The sequence below is a fragment of the Camelus dromedarius genome, chromosome 6, assembly GCF_036321535.1.
Source record: "Camelus dromedarius isolate mCamDro1 chromosome 6, mCamDro1.pat, whole genome shotgun sequence".
Lineage (NCBI taxonomy): Eukaryota > Metazoa > Chordata > Mammalia > Artiodactyla > Camelidae > Camelus > Camelus dromedarius.
Genome location: NC_087441.1, coordinates 12,442,529 through 12,462,665, shown reverse-complemented (window position 1 = coordinate 12,462,665; position 20,137 = coordinate 12,442,529). Strand labels below are relative to the sequence as shown.

Below are 20,137 nucleotides of genomic sequence, written 5' to 3'. Positions count from 1 at the left end.
TTAATATACTAAATAGACCAAGAGTTGTTAAGAATTTTAGTAAGTAACTGAGATTTATAAAGAATAGGTAGTAGATAAAATTAATTGTACTGGAAGAGAATATGGATTTCTGAAGAATTTTCCCTCCTAACTTACTATGTAAATACAGATTTCAAACCTGGGAAAGCAGTCTATTTCTTTAGTCTATATAAATTTAGGCCAAAGTGCTGTAGCTGAGAGTCAGAAATCTTCCTCTGTACCTCTGTAGGAGATGAGGAAAGAACAAGACAGGGGACCTCTAATCCCCAAAGCAGTTTGGAGACAGTGGAAAGGAGGGCACTTAGCAACGTAGCCGAGGAAATGACGAGAAGGAAATTGTTTTGTGTCTCAGGAACCATGTGGAATTCCAAGATAAGGAAAACAGTTGCTAATTTGAGTATAAAAGCAGGAAACATGATACACTTATTTCCTTTTATGCAAACACAAGTATATGAGGGGTGGTGTGAAAATTATTTTTCTCTCTCTCTGAACCACAAAGACATAGAATTCAAAGTGCTTCTTTTGGACATACTGGCTTTTCTTTCTTGTTTTCTTCTCCCTCTCCTATTCCTTGTGGATATTATGGCTAATAACACAACAAGTTTAGGGAGTCCATGGCCAGAAAACTTTTGGGGTAAGATATTCTTTAACTACTTTAAATTTGAAATTAAAATGCAAAGAAATGTACTGCATGTTATTGAAATATTGGAAATCTCAGAGACATTTTGTTTACTGTAAATTGATTACCTAAAGCTTTCATAGATACAATGCAAAAAAAATTTGTTCGGATGAAATGTCTGTAAGGTGGGCTATGAAGTGATTCCAGAAGAATCTGGGCAACAAGTATAGATTTTGGCTGATGTTATGAAATATAATTAGAAAATAATAAGAATATAAGTGAGAAAAGAGGTGGAAGTAATTGCTGTTTGGAATGTGATAATGTGGATTTTGTTGGAAAATTAAGTTTTGTTTGTCTTAAGGTTATATAGATATGTACCTTACTTAATGAACCTCAGAATTTCCATAGAGATTATTTTAACTTGCATTGTCAATGTTATACAATGTTTAAATTTCCAAAGTGAATCCAAACAACAAATCCGTACTGGAAGAGTGTGATGACATAGATAAAATAAGAAATCATATAATGAAATTAGAGGAAAAAATTGTATTAGAAAATGTTAAGTGGAAATAACATCACATGTAACATTACAAAGAAAACCTACCATGAGGGGAAAAAGAATGGTACAAAAATTCTTTTTGGCTGAATTCAGAGGCAGCTTCTAGACAAGTCTGAGCAGCAGGACAGCGCTGAGGTCAAAACCACCAGACTTTCAAGGCTAGATTTAAGGGGCAGAAAGGCTTGGATGTAAAATTGACATGTATTTTTGGGTTCAGGGAAATTTTAAAAATAAAGGGGGCAAGTTGAATTAAATTCAGAAAAGAAAAACTTTAAAGGAGAAAACGGAGTTTGTGAAGAGATGGATAGCCTGATTGATTGATCTAGAACAAGGTTTTAGTCTCTGAGAACTATTTCAGCTTTTCTGTTGTGATTCCAAGGGACATTTTGGGAACTATCAGGTGACCAGTGAGCAGCCGTGCTGCCTGCCCCTAACCACCTTACCTGGTGGTCCACCATCACAGAATGTGCACGAAGGGAGTTAACTAATTCCTTTTACCATCAACCATTTATGTTTGCTTCAAGCCTGAAAATAAGAGGCATGAGTAAACATCCTAATATAATTATTATAAAAATTAAGAAGCAGAAAGTAAACTATACCCGCACATTGTAAAGAGTGGCTTTGGTAATAAGTTATTCTAGGTAGACACCAATAGACAATAAGCCTTTGAATTGTGAGAGTCTTAATTATATGTGTTTGTTACAATACTGTTTGCTGTCCTCTTTTACAGAGAAAGTGATTATACTAAACACAGGCTGAAAAACAGCTAGTGTGTTAGTGTGTTTACACAAAACTCATCACTGCAGAATCAAGTAACTGTATAAATTATTCAAAAACAAAGTAACTCTTACTGCAAAAAATAATCTGTCAAAGCCAAATTTATCTTTTTCAGATCAAAGTTAAATTGCAGGTTTAATTAAGGACTGAAGGAAAAAAATCATTATCCACTAACTAAAACATGGATAACCATTATAAAATAAACCCAAATTAATAACAGAATATTTAATTGGAGTCTATTTACCAATCTTAATTTTTTTTAAAATATAGAAATCTATGCTTAATAAGGAATTCAAACTTATTGTTCCAAAGATAGTTTCTAGGGTTTCTTTATCTTACAGTGTGAATACAATGGAAAATAGATGGAAATAATGAAAACCAGGAAGGGGAGTGTTGTATCGATAAGCATTAACAAAGCCAAACAAATATGTTGAGCAGATATAATGTTATAATGTTTGATGGCATGGGGAAAATATATTAAAAAATCACACTATTTCCTTTGGGGTAAAAAATATTAAGTTCAAAGTGCAAAAAATGTATATGTGAATATATGATGCAAAATTTTTCTAAAATATAAATGCTGATCTTTTACATTTTTATTTCTTTTTGTATCTAAATTGTTATCTATCTTGATCACTGTCATCACAAAGATATTATTCGAAAATCTTGTAAATGTAGTGTGATACATTGTTTATTACTTCTGAAATCAATTGTCTGCCTGGGATTTTGAATTCAGAGAATAGACAAAGAACAGTTTAGAAAAGCAAAACTTGTACATTGAACCATACAAATTTCCCAGACTTAGGTTGCATAAAAATTTACTTTCCAAATATAATTTTCCTGGTTTGCTTTAATGAATGTTGAAAAATAAGATAATGACACGAGGTTATTTCCAATAATGATAGCTTGAATTTTCTTGGTAATCCCCCACGGAAACATTACATTTTGCACAAGCATTGCAGTAATTGGTGCAATGGTTGGCAATAAAATTGGCCTGAGAGTGACAACACAGCTGAAGGCCATACCTTGCATTTCTTACTTTTACTTTCTTGAATGCATTTCCCATCCCTATAAACATCCCATGGAAACAGCAGAAATATAACCTGTGAAAGTTTGCTGCACTCTGCTTTAATGAAATAGTAGACAAGTGTCTCCAAGCTTGGTTAGTCTCTTGGTATTTAAAGTCCTAAATAGAAGACTGTTTGGTTATACTTTTTGCCTTCTTATGCATTTTCTCTCTTTTGGCTAGCATTGTGCAAAATTAGGAAAGTTATTGGTTTAAGAACTTGTATTTATTCACCTTATTTAATCCTCACCAAAACTGTCTGTCCACAAGAAGATTATACTATTGGAGGAGATTTTGTGTCCATACACATGCAAATGTATGCTTATGTTGTTATGAAATAACACAAGATAGTATATGGTAAAATGACAATGATTGTTATTAGTTAAAAAAATCAAATATGGAAGATATGGTTCCTAATTCTTCTTAAAAAAAAATTCCTATAAATCAGATAAGGTTCAAATAGAGAGATACTTCCAGTAAGGACATTTTAATCATTCAGTTTTCCTATATTAACTTATTATTAACTCATTCATTCATTCATTTATCTATCCAGCTCATTAATTTAATCAGAAGCATTGACTGACCACTCCTTACATATTAGGCAATGTGTCAGGTGTTGGTGAGATAAATAAGGTATAGTTGGAGAATTTCAGGGAGTTCAGGAGAAATGTTATCAGCAAATATGCAGAAGTAAAAACACACAAGTCTTATTTGTGGAGAAGTGAATGGTTTGAGGCAGATTTGTGTAGTTTTTTATTTTTAATTTTTTAATTGAAGTATAGTCAATTTACAATGTTGTGTTAGTTTTAGCCAAGACACGGAAGCAACCTAAATGTCCATCGACAGAATATTGGATAAAGAGGATATATGTATTATATATGTTACACACAATGGAATACTACTTGGCCATAAAAAAGAACGAAATAATGCTATTTGCTGATTTATAGTTTTGAACGTCAATGTAAAAAGTTTCACCTGATTTAGCATAATTATTTTCAATTTAGTTACTTCAAGTCTCCCCACTTTTCTCTGCCTTAGGACTTTCCTCTAAATTTGGAAATAGGGTGCGGTTGGGGTGGAAGCTATATATTATCAAGAGTATTGGAAGGAGAAGGTCATTGTTTCTTGATCAGGTTCTGATCTCCTCTGACTCTGCTGATGGGTATTTCTTATCTGCTTTAGGGGCATTGTCCTTTCTTCTTGATTCCACTGCTGGGGGCTCTTGCAGTACAATCTGGCTTATATGGTCCATGCAATATATGTAATGGCATGGTTTTTCCTTTCTGTATGCCCTTTCTGGTCTACTGATCCTTGTTCATGTACTTTTCCATCTGTCTCAGTGGCACAAAACATGTTGAATGTTGAATGATCGATCTTCCATAACCCTGGGCTACAGGCACCTCTTGAGGTTAGGCTGTATATCAGAGATGGAGTGATGGCCCCTTTTCCAGAGCACTTACTGGTCACATACTTTATAGCTCTTCTTCTCTCTCCAAAACTTCTCTTTTTACACAGCTTCTGAAAATTGACTTATGCATTGAATGCTTATGCCTATCCCACCCCCAAGTCATATGTTGAAGTCTTAACCCCAAATGCAATGTCATTTGGAGATGGGGCCTTTGAGAGGTAATTCGGGTAAAACTAGAGGATGGAAGTGCCCATAATGGGGTTAATGGCCCTATAAGAAGAGGAAGAGATACAGCTCTCTCTCCATCTGCTTGTGTGCATGCACTGAGGCTAGGACGTGGGCTCTTACCAGAACCTGACAATGCTGGCACCTGGATCTTGGACCTCTTAGGCCCCAGAACTGTGAGAAATAGGTATCGTTGTTTAAGTCACCAATCTATAGTATTTTATATAGCAGCCCAAGTCGACATAAGCATGACTCCTAGCCCAAAGTTTATTTTTCCAAGTACTGTTTATTGTAGCAAAAAGGGATGTTCCTGACTCCTTTAGGCTCTTAGCATTTTGAAACTACAATAGACAACAACAAACAACAAAACCACTGTCATCTCTCAAATGTCTAGTGGTCACAGTAAAACAATTGATTTTCAAGACAATCATCTATTCTATACATTTAATAATCTTGTTAGTCATTCTCAACATCAATGTTTCCTTTTTTCTGTGTATCCTTGATAACAGCCCTAATCCTCTCCAAGATAACTGAAGAGATGGAGAGCTGTTCATGGATTTCTTGGGCAGTTAAGTGCTGTCAAGAGGAGAAAACTTTGGTTAACAGCTGAAAAGTTGATTCCTTAACTTGTAGAAAACTATATCACTTTGGGCTCTACTCCTGATGGGAGTAAGATGTTTCTGGAGAAGTCAAGGAGGGAAAAGGTTTATGGGCTGGGCATACACCCCAATGAGGTTCTTTACTTTCCCTCTTCTCAAATAGTAAACAAAGACCGACTCTATTTCAAATGCATATCTTTAATTTGTATTTTTAGAGCTCTTGGATATCTATGCATCATTTCATATTAACAGCCTACTAATTACTTCCTTTATATTGGTTATCTAGGAAGTTTGAAAAACAAGTGTTTACAAATGCTTGTCTTTAAAACTGCTGCATCTCAATTCCACAGAAACAAGTTTGAAAATTCATCTCTTACTGAACTCCATGCTCAGAGATTGTTATTCAGTAGGTTTGAGGTAGAACTTAGAGGAACATATTTTTTAATAGGGTCCTGAATTTCTACATCTACATGAATGAGAGAAATTTGCCTGTAATAAGTAGTCTTTTCTTGTGATAGCCTTGTCAGGTTTTGTATCAAGTTTACACAGACTTCCTAAAACAGGTTGGGAAATGTTTTCTATTATCTGGAAATGTTTGTGTAAGACTGGCATTGTTTATTGTTTAAATGTTTGAAAAATTTCACCAGTGTATTTATCTGTAGTTTTTTTAATAGAAAGGTTTTAAATGACACTTTATTTTAATTTTTAATTTTTTTCCCAAATAAATAGTTTTTATTTCCCAAATCAGTCCACTTTCAATAAAATTGCAATCACTTTAAGGAAAATCCACAGGAGAGCATTTTAAAATATGTTTCTGAAGATGATCACTAAATGGTCCACATGAATTCCAGGTATAGATTTCCAATCATTTCACCCTTTGAGATAGCACAGTCATCTGACAGGAAAGTGTAGTATATCTTTCTTTCTTTCTTTTTTTAATTGATGTATAGTCAGTTACAAAATATGAATCTTCGGTGTACAGCATAATGTCTCAGTCATACATATACATACATATACTTGTTTTCATATACTTTTTCATTAAAGATTATTACAAAATATTGAATATAGTTCCCTTGTGATATACAGAAGAAATTTGACTTTTTCTTATCTATTTTGATATATGGTAGTTAATATTTGCAAGTCTTAATACTACTCAGCTATAAAAAAGAATAAAATAATGCCATTTGCAGCAACATGGATGGACCTGGAGATCATCATTCTAAGTGAAGTAAGCCAGAAAGAGAAAGAAAAAATATCATATGATATCACTCATATGTGGAATCTAAAAAAAGAAGAGCTAATGAACTCATTTATTTTTATGTTTTAATTGAAGTATAGTTGATTTACATTGTTGTGTTAGTTTCAGGTGTACAGAAAAGTGAGACAATTACACACACATATATATTAAAAGAATATATAAAATACATAAAAGAAAAGACTCTTTTCTACTATAAGTTATTACAAGTATTGAGTCTAGTTCCCTGTGCTGTACAGTAGGCCTTTGTTGGTTATCTACTTTATATACAGTAGTGTGTATACGTTAATCCCAAACTCCTAATTTATCCCTCCCTCAGTTCCTTTAACAATATTACAGTACTCAGATTTTCTATGGATTCTTCTATTAGTTTAGGGCAGTTTGTGTTTTCTGGGAATTTGCTCATTTTAAGTAAATTTCTAAATGTATTGCCTTAAAGTTGTTTATGCTCTCTCATTTGTTTTTCTAAAATTTATTATGAAATGTTCAAATATACAGAAAAATTTGAAAAACTTTATAGTGAATATTTGTATCCCTATCACTTAGATTCTATTATTGACATTTTATAATGCTCATTTTTATCTACTCATCTATTAGTTTATTCTTCTAAGTAAGTTATAGATATCCATACACTTCCCCCTAATTAATTCAGCATGTATATCATTAACAAGAATTCAATATTTTTCGTAGTTATTTTTTTCCTTTTAGGGCCAAATTTACACACAATAAAATGTGTAAAATGAACAAAAATGAAGTGCACAGATCATAACTGAGCATTTGCTGAATTTTGACAAATACATAACACACCTACGTAATCCAAACCTCAATCCAGATACAGAACATTATCACCCACCCAGAAAGTTCCCTGATGACACTTCTTAGTCAGTCCCTGTCTACATCATCCCCAGAGGAAAGCACTAGTGTGTATTTATTGAAAAAAAAAATCTGCTTATAAGTGGACTCACCCAGCTTAAACCTGTGTTGTTCAAGGTCAAGTGTATTTCTGTCTGTGTGAGGTCGTCTCTACTTTTTTTTTTCCTTTTGCTATTACTTTTAATAGTAATAAGAGTAGCTCTTTGGAAGCCCAACTCAGAGTCTAGAATGTTGCCCAGAGTCTGTCTTTCTTGGTGTCACCTGAACTCCAACTCCTGTTTTCCAAGCCTACTGAGGTTGCACAGAGTTCTACTCAGATTTTTGCCTCTCTTTACAGATTATTGTGATGAGAGATTGTATTTCTTTGGAATTTGCGCCCTCAAGTTAGTGGTTTTGGTAGGTCTCTGATGGCTTCAATCTGATTTTTAAAAATACTTTTGATCCATATTTTATATTCCATCCCAGTGGTTTGAGACACGTTGTTTTGTCATAGACAGAAAGGGATGGTCTACCTTGTTCATATGGAACATAACTTAATTTACCTTCTGCCCTAACAATACTGTTGACTAATTACATTCAGAGTGTGACTTAATGCCTTTTGCCTTTGGCCAGAACCACTCCCAGCTCTCCCAGATTTTTGCTGTTTGTCCCACAATTTAGTGTCTAGTTTCCAGTAATCTAGAAAGAGAAAAGAAAATCAAGAGTGACAGCCATCAGAGGTGGAACAGGATGAAATTTAAATAAGGTGTTCACGGAAGGCCTTGGTGAGAAGGTGTGAGCAAAGATCTGAAGTCACCAGGGCAGATGGCTGAGTTGAGAATTTCAGGAGTAGGTGCAGCCAGTGCAAGGCCCCAAGTCAGGGGCACATGGGATGTGTTTAAGGAATGGCAGACAAAGCACTGTGGATGGAGAGGATGAGCTGGAGGAAGAGTAGAGATATGCACAGGTGACTGGGAATAGGTCAGGCTGGAACTTCAGGGCCATTTGGGGGAGTTTACGTTTAGTTTGGGAGAAATAAAGGGTTTAGTGCAGAAGAGTGATGTGTTTTGACTACCACTTTCGAAGGCTCACTCTGGCTACTGTGTTGAGAATTGAGTGCAGTTGTGGGAAAGGGAGCAAGGAGGGAAGCAGGAACCAGACAGAACCCTACTGTAACATCCCAGGTCACAGATGACGGTGACTTGGATCAGGGAGGTGGCAAAGTGGATAATGAGAAGTTGAATTCTGGATATATTCTGAAAACAGAGCAGTAGGATTTTCTGGGAGACAAGATACACATAGAAAATACTTTGTTTAAATTATGTAGTTAATAACATTTTCTGAACTTTAAATATTCTTCCTAAAAATGTTTTTTTGCCAAAATCTTATTGTCTGAACCATCCTCCTATACACTTTAAGTTGGGTACCAAGAACAGCGTAGCCTATTTCAGTAATAGCTGAACTTAAGGATTCTTATAATTGCAAAGGGTTTGTTTTTTTTTTTTTAATTAACCAATGTTCTATTGTCAAAGATAAAATCACTTTTCAGGTATGAGAACGATTCAACTCAAGGCCACTAGGTGGTGACCTTGACTAAATTTTGATACTAACGGACAGAATTGTAGGTATGGATTAATTAGATTTACTGAAAACTAGATTCAATATTAGAATCTTAGAATTGGAAGGCACTATAATGACCCTAATATATAGACCAAGAAAGATCAAATGACTCAAGAAAGTTGTACAATAATTGGTAATAATAACTGCCATTCATTGAGGACTCCCGTCACATGTTACTAAATAGGATAGTAACACTTAATTGATATGACACCTTATTAACGTTAGAGTTTGTTCCTTTTTCTTGTGTAGGGAGATCTGCATTTTTAAAGCAATCATTTGATCTCTTTAGTTGCACTGTACTGGAATTATATGAAGTAAAATTATAGCTCCTTTTTCCTCCCCTAACTGTTGAGAAATAAAAAGGCAAATTGACTTCATAAAAAGGAATATCTGTGCCAATGTATTTTTCAGATACATTTTCTTTTACAGTAGGTTTTTCTTTTCTAAAAAAAAAAGAGGGCTCCCAAAATTTATTGTCAAAAATCTACTGGAATGGAATTACATATGTGAAAATTTAAAGCTGAATGGCCAATAGATCCTGTATTCATGATATATTTTATGGATTCTATAATTTGGGTCAGAAAAAGCATTAACTCTAGTTAAATAAAAAGAATCTCTACATGGTCATTCAGGAATAGGCTGTACCATAATTATGACTTGATATTTCTTTCTTATTGCTTTTCTGTATTTCTACACTTATTTTTGCATTTTGGATTTAAGGGAGCTTAACAAGATAGGTAAGTTTTTTTTACCATATATTTCTGCAAGATTTAGAGAGTCTTATGTCATTATTATCATTTGTAACTATTAAAAAAAATTTCACATCTAACAAGGGGATAAGAATTTTTGTAACGTTTTCTAAAAAAGATATTTGACTGACTTTATGGGTTAGGAACTCATTTTCATGGTATTTGCACTCAACCAAACAAGAAAAATTAAGCAAATTCATGTCATAAGTAGTAAGTTTTTTTATGTCATTTTTATAACTTCTATAGCTGCATCTTATCCTACTTTATATTCATTCAGAATTTAAATCGTTTATTATTATATGTATAATGTACATGTGATTCTCATGTACATTTAAAATATATTATTTAACCCTTTTCAGATTTCTACCTTTATATAGTCTTCTGTTGATGATAGTAATATGATATTTTGAGTCATAATTACCTTGTCATTTCCCCCAAATTTGGGCAGACAATATGTTCACAGTGTCAGAGATATTATCAAACATTAGACAATAATTATTTAAAATAGATTTATTGTCAAATTGCTCTCCTGGAAATATTGTCCTAGTTTTATAGTGCCACCAAAGTCATTTTTTACTCACAAAACTTAAATTTGTCATTGAAGAAGATTTTGGTGGTTGAACATATTCTTTAGCATCTTGTTTACTGGAATTTGAATTTTATCCTTGTTTTCTTAGACCAGAACAATATATTTTGGAAGTCAGATAGTCATCTGACATATTAATACCTTTCTCACTCCATGTGTTTGGGTTGTCTTTGCAAATTTTCTCAATCACTTCAACAGACAAGATATTATTTTCCCTTGATCTGCATTTTAAAAGTTTCTAATTTTTTTTCTTGAAATGAACCTTATGTTACTTTTTGCTATAGATTAACCATTTGGAACATTTTATTGGTCAGAAGAGACTGTGTTGGAGAGGCTCAGAGGGTATATGCACTGAGACCGTTAAGAGAAACACCTGTAAACTTCAAATGCTTTTATCGGGGAACTGAATCCATTTTAAGATTTTGGGTTTTAATCTCCATTTAGTTGAAATAAAGTAAATATGTCTCTTTAATCTCATCTATTATGTCTTCTTATAGCCTTAGAGATTAGGATCCTCAATCAGGCCCTAGTGGCTACATAGGTTTATACACAAATCAAAGGCATGCACTTTGCAAACCTGAGTATTTGTCATCTCATTTCATGTCATACAGGCAAGAAAGCAATAGTCCCCGACCAGTGCTAATTGTCAGTCTTCAATTTTTAAAACAAATCAAGTGTCAGTTCTACCACATGAGCCTTAGACTCTGTTTCAATATCAATAAAATTAGTAGGAGTTTGAGGTAAAGCATTTTTAAGAGTTTATTTTAGTTGAAACCTTATATCTCTGATTCTCTATCCGAAGTTGTTGGTATTTAAAATTCTCCAGTGGAGGCTGTTGACTCAGGGAAATATGACTGTAGAATACATAGCACTGCTTTACTACAATTCCCCTACATATTTCTGTTCCAAATCTGGTATTATAGAGGTACATTTTTAATGTATTTTAAGTTCTTCACTTTCATTTTCGATAAATATGAAAATATTGCAACACACCAAAGAAATAAAGCATTTCCCTAATTAGTTGTTTGACAATTAAGCAATATAATACACTTAAAATACATGTCTGAGACCTATAAATTAAATTAATTAAATTAGAAATGTGCATTATTATTTATCAAAATAATGAAATGAAAATAGAATTGCATTTTGTAAACTATATTCCTGCAACATCAAAATTTTCTTAATCACAGTTTTAGTCAAGTATTTCTAGCTTGGAATAATAGAAGTTCAAATTTAGAAAGGAGTTTACAGTTTACCATCTAGGTCTCCACCTAATGCACTATTTTTTGACTCAAAAGCACAATAACAGTTAGATGGACAATAGTATATCTCTCATTTTTCTATTCTAAATAGGGAGAAAGAATTTCTGAGTGAGTATTCATATTCTTTGATTAAAGTATTTTTCACGGTAATCAATTATGGATTCTCTGGAGTATAAACTACTTAATGAATAAACTCTTCCAGGGACAAATGATCACTTCATAATTTACAATAATAAATTATTCAAATTATGTGTAATATGTCTGACAAGAACAAAAATTGTCAAAAACTCATTGAAATAAGGTAAAATTAGTATTTTCTTAACCAAAAAAACCAAATTTAGTAAAATGCCTCGACTCACATACTTATTTGGAACGAAGATAAAGGACTTGGTTTTATGAAGTATTTGAGTAGTTCATGATTTTTATTTAGTTCTTTTCTAAGAGCAATTAAAATATTTTTCAGTGACAATCAGAATTTAGGCAGCCATTATAAGCAACACAAAACTTAAAGGAAGTTTAATATTAATGATTATAATGCAGATTCAAATCTGCTCTAGCAAATCTATTCTTTGATAAACTATTAATGCATAATTGGAAGTTTGAGATTGGCCGCTGCAAACTACTACGTACAGAACAGATACACAATAAGGCTCTACTGTATAGCACAGGGAACCATATTCAATGGCTGGCAGTAAACTGCAATGAAAAAGAATATGAAAAAGAACATATACATATATAAATATATATGTATAACTGAATCACTATGCTGTACACCAGAAACTAATACAACATTGTAAATCAAAAACATAGAAATTAAAATGAAGAAAAAAAACTATTACTGCATAAAATGGCAAAAGCAAGGAAGGAGATGCTCAAATTTCTAAACATTAAAATTTAATCTGATTATTCAGTTACTGCTACAAAAAAATGTTGTTATTTAGATCTTAGGAGCCAAAGCTTCTAAACCTCAGTTTATCACCACTACCCACCTTACTTACTTCTTAGGGCATTACTTCTAGGACATTAGATGATATGATGCTTTGGAATAATTTTTACATTCTTCTGACTTTGGATCTCTCCTGACCAGGTTATTTCTTTCCTATTCATACTACAGCTTCCCAAATTCCCATTATTATTGCATGTTTAAGTGGATGAGTTATATGAAAACCACCCTCCCCAACCCACGCCAGAACCTGGGAGTCATTCTAGATTCATCTTTTGCTCAGTGTATCAAAGTGTGGTGTTTTTACTGGTTGACTTTTATTTTTAGAGGTTGGTGGTGGGGAAGGATTGTATGTCCTTTGATTGTTTTTTGTTTTGAAGGATCGTAAATTTCCCCCTCAGTCTTGCCTCTTTTCTCCTTCATTGTGTAGTTTCCAAAGAGCATCTGCCTTTTTCTTTCTTTTTTCAAACAGCTTTATTGAGATATATTTTACTGACCATATAACTCATCCACTTAAAGCATACAATTAAATGGTTTTATTATAGTCACAGAGTTGTGCGACCATCACCACAATCTAATTTAGGAACATTTTGTCCTTCAAAAAGAAACCCTGTTTCTATTGGAGGTCCTGCCCATTCCCTCCCACCTCACCCCCAGCCACACACAATCACTATATAGAGAGTGATTCTGGACATTTAGTGTAAATAGAATCATAAAATATGTGATATTTTGTGACTGGATTCTTAACCTTCTTCTCCAGTAGTCAGTGTACTCATGGGACAGAACACTTCTCATTATTTTTGCAGTATTTCCAGAACTGCCCTTCTTCTCTGTGATGGCTTGTGGGAGAAGCATGGGATATATAATTTACTGGTTTCTGTTTTTCATTGTTTATTTTCTAGGTAACTTGAAGTTTGGATTTTTTTTTTTGTCTTCCACATATACTGAAGGCATGCTTTTGTGTATTTTTATTTGATCATCTTGTTCTCTATTGTTTTTTGTAAGAAACATTGGGAAATGCTGATTTACATGGTTTCTTTGCTTTGGCAACCCAGATTTCCCATAATTCTTTTTTTAGGTTCCAAATATTTGGGGGCACTGATAGTTACAATTTAATTTGAAATTTTACTATATTACCAATAAGGCTAATTTTAGGTTCTGACTATATTTATTGCTTTTTCCAGATAAAGCCTAACTCTGTGAAACTCTAGTCTCAAGAGATTGTACTTTAAGGCTATGAATCAATATTATTTTGATGAGAGACGTTTTGGAAGAACAATGCTTGGTCTAGAAGATCTGTCATAAACCATCTCGTATTTCAGAAGTCCTCTTCTTATTATAAAGGATTTATTGCTTAGATTTGATATATAAACAATTGTTTGAAAATTTTGATATAAGCATTTGTGAAGATAATTGTGAAAATAGGACATAACAAATGTAATCTTCCTATAGGAGATAAAGGTGACAATATAAGGTAAAAGGACACTAAAATCTATCCTAAAATTAAGGAGCAATGACTATTCTTTTGTACTAATTAATATTGGTTTGCTTTGTTATATCTGGATTATAGATTTTGTATATACTGTCATAGATTAAACAATAAACTGGAAATAATTTTGGCAATCATAAAATCTAAACCCTTCACTTGAAAAAAGTAATAAAATCAATAAGTCTAAACAAATTTTATAAAAACCATGCAGTATGTCAGGAATAGAGATGAGTTTGGAACCCTGAATCCGTTAGCTTTTGCTATGAAACAATCCACCCCAACACATAGTGACTTAAAACAATCATTAACTTAGCTCATGATTCTATGGGTTGGTAACTTGGGCTGGGATCAACTTGATGGATTTTCTGCTGGTGTTCTTTCCTGTGTCACAGTCACTGATTGGGTTGCTATATTTAAAATTCAATACATACTGAATTTCCCAAACAGAAATTTAAAAATTGTATCTAGGTATCTGGAAAAAAAGTGTGGAAATGCACAGAATTTGAGAGAGAATGACAGGCTTTGGGATAGTGGGGAAATCAACAAGGCTGTGGGTTAAACCCTGGGGTAGAGGGTGAGGAAATGTGGTGGGTGATAAGGCTGGTGGGGTCTTCGAATATCCAGAGTGTCTTTCCATTCAATGCAGGAACTCTGTACCCAGTTTTATTCAAGAATATGTTTTTAGCTCACAAGAAGAAGCAGTAAGGTAGAATTTCCATTTGGGAAAGGCATCTTTCCCTCCTTACAATAGAAAATCTGAACAAATACAAATTTTGTGAATTGGAGGATACTGGCGTACAGCAGAGAGTCTATGGAGATTCAGGGGACAGGAATTTCATGATTACAACAAGGGTGTGATAACAGCATGAACCAGCTTGGGGACCAAGAGAGAGCCTAGTAGTCTGCACAGGTTATGGTATCAATCAGTCAGATACAGGTGACAGTCCAGAAGTTCAGGAAATCTGACATAAATCAGTCAGCCCCCCAGATGGTTCCAGCCCAGCACTTCCTGTCTCAGAATGAGCACAGGAAGGGAGGCATCATTCAGCCTGCAGATGGGTGGACAAAAGCAGACAGAGGAAGAGGCAAAGTCAGTGTGACTATGAGATTCTTTACCAATTTTTGGCATGTTAGTTACTACTGTGACTCAAAAAGAAATCATCTTTGGACTATTGGCAACTTTAGAAAAATTTATGAGCTAAAGAATCGACTTTTTCAAAAAACGAGACTTTTTTATTACTTACTTCTGAAAGATATTAAAATAGCTTAAGCAATATGGAATGATACAGCTAAAAAAACGTTATTTTATATCCTTTATCCTTTTGCTTTGGTAAATGGAAGCACACCAGCTTCATTTATTCATATCCACCAAATACCATCTTCTATTTCCCTCATCCAAAATCTGTTTAGGTTACATATTCCAACGTAATCATTTGTATGTTGCCTGTGTATTTAGTTGAACACCTATCTGCAAATTACCTATTTGTTCTCTTTGTTTCAGAGGATCTCATAATGTCCTTCACAGTGTCCATGGCAATTGCACTTGTAATTGGAGGACTTATTTGGGCTTTGTTTATTTGTTTGTCTCGAAGAAGAGCCAGTGCCTCCATCTCCCAGTGGAGCTCAAGCCGGCGAACGCGGTCTTCTTACACCCACGGCCTGAACAGGACTGGATTTTACCGCCACAGTGGCTGTGAACGTCGAAGCAACCTCAGCCTGGCCAGCCTCACCTTCCAGCGACAAGCTTCCCTGGAACAAGCAAATTCCTTTCCCAGAAAATCAAGCTTCAGGGGCTCAACTTTCCATCCCTTTCTGCAAAGTCCACCACTTCCCGTGGAAACTGAGAGTCAGCTGGTGACTTTCCCTTCTTCCCGTACCTCGTCCACCATCAACACTTCCCACAGTCTGGGCCGTCCTGATTTCCACTGGTCCAGTAACAGTCTTCGAATTGGTCTTTCAACACCACCCCCGCCCGCCTACGAGTCAATCATAAAGGCATTCCCAGACTCCTGAGTAGGATGCTTTCGCTTTCCACTTGTTTCTAATCGGCTAAGCAGAATTTTGAGGATGTGGCCCAGATGACTAATGAGTTTCCAAGCTGAAATACGAACGTGCAAGTTGGATATTACAATGTAAAACACATTTCTTTTGAACACATTGTTGTCTTTGTCTCACAAAATCTATCTTTCCAAATAGTTATATGTTTATATAGTTTGTTTTCAACATGAGGGTTATTAAAGATAGTGATTCTAACCTAAGAATCAGCCAGATGCAGTAACTATATTTTAGACTAAAAAGAGAATTCTAGATATTTGTGGTTTATAATCCTCATTCACTGTCCAATGTGACTATAAAGGGGGAGAAAAATCACTGTTACTTTAAAAATTTTTTTCCATCCTAAGAAATTTAAATTTTACTTTCTTTAGAAAGACAAGGTAGCTATTGTACAATCTTAGATTTTTAATGGATTATATGGATACAGATTGACAAAACAGGGGAGATTCTAAAGTTCCTTGATTCCACTCATTTATGAGAAGTGAGGGATCAGGCAAAGGAAGCTGAACTCAGTAGGTGTTGCAGAATATTGCAATTTTGACATTTATTTTTCCTCTAGACTCCTTTTGTGTTTTTTCCAAGAATAGTTATCCACATCATTAAGGCCAAATCTTTGGATTTACTCACATGATCATTTGACTTCTTCACCATTGTGGTTATGCTGTTACAAAAACAACAGAAGATCCAATTCATTTGACCTGCAAACAAACTAACATTGAGCTTGCGTATTTCTTAAAGGATAAACTTTATTTCTTACATTTAAATCTAGCAAGTTATCTAGGGATCTTCTGTAACTTCACAGACAAATAAGGAAGAGCCCATGGAGAGAAAGTTGTCAAATAGATGTTACAACCATGAAGAATCCTCCTTCCTGGTTTGGCTCATCCGTTGTCATTTTTTGTTTGCTTCTCTATGAATTTCAACCTCGGATTCTGTGAAGAGTCTTCATATAATGGTTAAACTATGCCAAATGGTCCTTGGTGCAGACAGTTATTTAAGGAGTCCACCTCCACAGGTAGCCACCCTCTTAAAGGAAGGTACATCCCCCATGTGGGTACCAGAGAGCTTCAGTGGCCAGATGCCTGTGGCTACCCTTGTTCATTTAAGGACATGAGTTCACAGGATTATTACTCAAAAGACCTGTGGCTTGTTTCTGATATAGTGAATATTTAGCTTATATTGCTGCTGCTTTCTCTGAATGCTGGGATTTTCAGTGAAGAAAAATGTATTCTCATTATAGTTTCCGCAGCGCTGCAGTCCCAGCTAATAGTGTCTGAATATGGCTCATGAATGTAGTAATTTTTACATAATAAAAAATTCTGTATGGGGGCGAGGGTATTGCTCAGTGGTAGAGTGCATGCCTAGCATGCACGAGGTCCAGATTCAATCCCCAGTACCTCCATTAAAAAAAAAAAAAAAGATTCCATATAGTATTTTCTTTATTGTTTTTATTTAGCTTACATTTTCTATTGTTCTTCAAGGACAGTTATTCTTAATAATGTCTATAGTAGATGTCTACAGATAGATGCTCTCTAATACCATTTACCTTAAGAAGAAGGCAGGAAGGAAGATAGGAAGGAAGGGAGGAAGGGAGAAAGGGAGGAAGGGAAGGAATGAAGGAGGAAGGAAGGAAGGGGAAAAGAAAAAAGTACTTGCGGGGTATCCAATTGTAAGTTGGTTTTTAACAAACTTAGCAGTTATTGTATAGCTACATAAGATTTCAAGAGATCATTAACTTTGTAATAAGACTATCTTTTGCTTGTATGTCATCCTTAATGTTTAACATGAGAAGGCAACAGAGTGTATGCTTTTTATCTAGAATTTATATTGGGTGTGAAAACTGCTTCCTATCTCAAACGAGGAAAACGAAAGCAGAAATTCTCTGGTGTATTTAACCATCTGGCAGAATCGTTGCCAAGTTGTGAAGCGATCAAAATGAGTACCTTGTAAATATTGTGCAAAGTATGAAATGTGAAGTTAAAGCAAAAACTGGAGACGTTTTTAGTTATATTTGTTTTATTTGAAATACTTAGTTGATTATGAAATAAAATTAAACTGATGTCAATTTTGATTCACAGTTTATTTATGGAACAACCTATGACTATTTCCTACTTGCTTTGATATTTTAACCCAGTCTAAACCATCTCTATAAACTATTCCAGAGACACAAACCCTATTTTATCTGACAGTGTATGACAGAAAAAAGACAGATCACAGGTACATGAAACAGAGTTTTTAATGAATTAATATAGATGTAAAATAACTAAGTTAATTTTTTGTTTTTTAAAATATTTTATTGAAATATTGTCAGTTTACAATGTTGTGTCAATTAAAAATATATTTTTATTAAAAGTTATTTGTTAAAAACATTAATTTAGATTCTTACCTCACTAGATAAACAAGCAATTCCAGAATTATTTAGATAAGTTTTTTAGAGGATTAACTTTTTAACTGAGCTATAATTGACATGTAACACTATATTAGTTTTGAGTGTACAACATAAGGATTTGATACATGTATATATTGCAAACTGATCACCACAGTCCAATTTAGTTAATTAACATCCATCACCACACATAGTCACAATTTTTTTTCTTGAGATGAGAACTTTTAAGATCTACTCTCTTAGCAACTTTCAAATACACAATGCAGTATTATTAACTGTAGTCACCATGCTGTATATCACATCCCTAGGGCTTATTTATTTTATAACTGGAAGTTTATACATTTTTTGACCACCTTCACCCATTTTGCCCCTGCCTCCTGCCCCCAACTTCTGGCAATCTGTTCTCTGATATCAGCAGAAAGTCCTATTGGTTCAATTGGAATTTTGCCTAATATATTAATGTCTTGAAGCAATTAGGAATAAACTTTCTCAAATTAAGAAAAAGAACCCTAACAACATATGAAAACCACAAGAAAAAAAACTGAAGATCTGCAGAAGTGCCTCATTTTAGTGCAAGAAGTGGTTGATTTACACAAGGTGAAGAAATAAAGCCAGAAATTTCCAGAATTAATTAGCTACTGGGTGATGGGAGCAGAAGAGGGCTAGTTTGATTCTCTTTCATGGTGTGAGAGTACAGGGCACACTCTTCCATCTGTCAAAGCCCCTGCTGTTCTGAAAACCACATTCCTTTCCCTGACTATCCTTCCACATGAGGATGGCAGGGACAGTCACGGCATCAAATGTAACCTCACTGATGGGTCTAGGAGAAGTAGAAGGCATCTGGTCCTCTGCAAAGGATTCCGAGAGTCAAGCCAGTATCTCTCAGGTGGTTAAAACTGTAAGACATAAAATTTAAAAGCTTTTTCCTGCCATGCAATAGGGAAGACATTAAACTGATCACAGAAAGAAGCAGGAAAAAAAAAAAAAAACCCCAAAAACCACGGAATTGCCAGTGGATTTGAAGCTCCTGAAGGCTGGTTGTAGACGTCTCTCTCCTTCCTAAGGCGTGGGTATTGAGGTCTTTCTTGGATTCCACTGAAAACTGCAAACGCTTTCTAGCAAATTCTCATTTTTATATAAACCAAACTGGGTTACATTACAATATCTTGTCAAAAAGGTTTCTAATGAAATTGGTATTTAATACATACTGCCTTATTTCTGAAGTTGATAAATGGAGAGAAAAATGGGCATAAGGATATTGTAAGAAGTTATATTAGAAACCGACAGTAAAACTAAATATAGAGTATCTGTCTTAGGAAAATAGGCCTGTAGACAAATAACAGATTATAGCAGATGGTAGAAAACAAGGAAGATAATGAAAACTAAAGAGTGAAAGAGTGACATAAGATGTCAGAATTAAAATAAAATCTATTACATTCTTTACAAAATTAATACAGATGAGATAAACAACACAAAATAACAGCTTCTATGGGATCAAAAAATTCCAACTGCAAGCCAGTTGTAAATCTTGCTTAAAATGAAGTGATTCAGAAAAGAGGTAAGTAAAAGGATAGGCAAAGATATATTAAACTCTACCCATTATCAATATCAGAAAAAGTTGAATTTAAGATGAAATATGTGAACAGAAGAAGGAGTATTACTTCATAAT

At 34.2% G+C, this 20,137-nt stretch overlaps 1 protein-coding gene across 1 annotated transcript; it reads left to right on the top strand.

Annotated features, from left to right (window-relative positions):
* Positions 1-438: 438 nt before the first annotated feature.
* Positions 439-18,147, top strand: MYCT1 (MYC target 1). The gene is made up of 2 exons (XM_010994012.3): positions 439-652; positions 15,529-18,147. Exons 1-2 carry the CDS (start codon positions 454-456, stop codon positions 16,038-16,040), a joined length of 711 nt encoding a protein of 236 aa, XP_010992314.1. The 5' UTR covers positions 439-453; the 3' UTR covers positions 16,041-18,147.
* The last annotated feature ends 1,990 nt before the right edge of the window (positions 18,148-20,137 follow it).

Bases quoted from the DNA above. Each gene is read 5' to 3' on its own strand.
- MYCT1 (XM_010994012.3), top strand. From the start codon at position 454: ATGCAAACACAAGTATATGAGGGGTGGTGTGAAAATTATTTTTCTCTC. The intron at 653-15,528 runs GTAAGATATTCT...TCTTTGTTTCAG, and splicing joins ATGGCCAGAAAACTTTTGGG to AGGATCTCATAATGTCCTTC.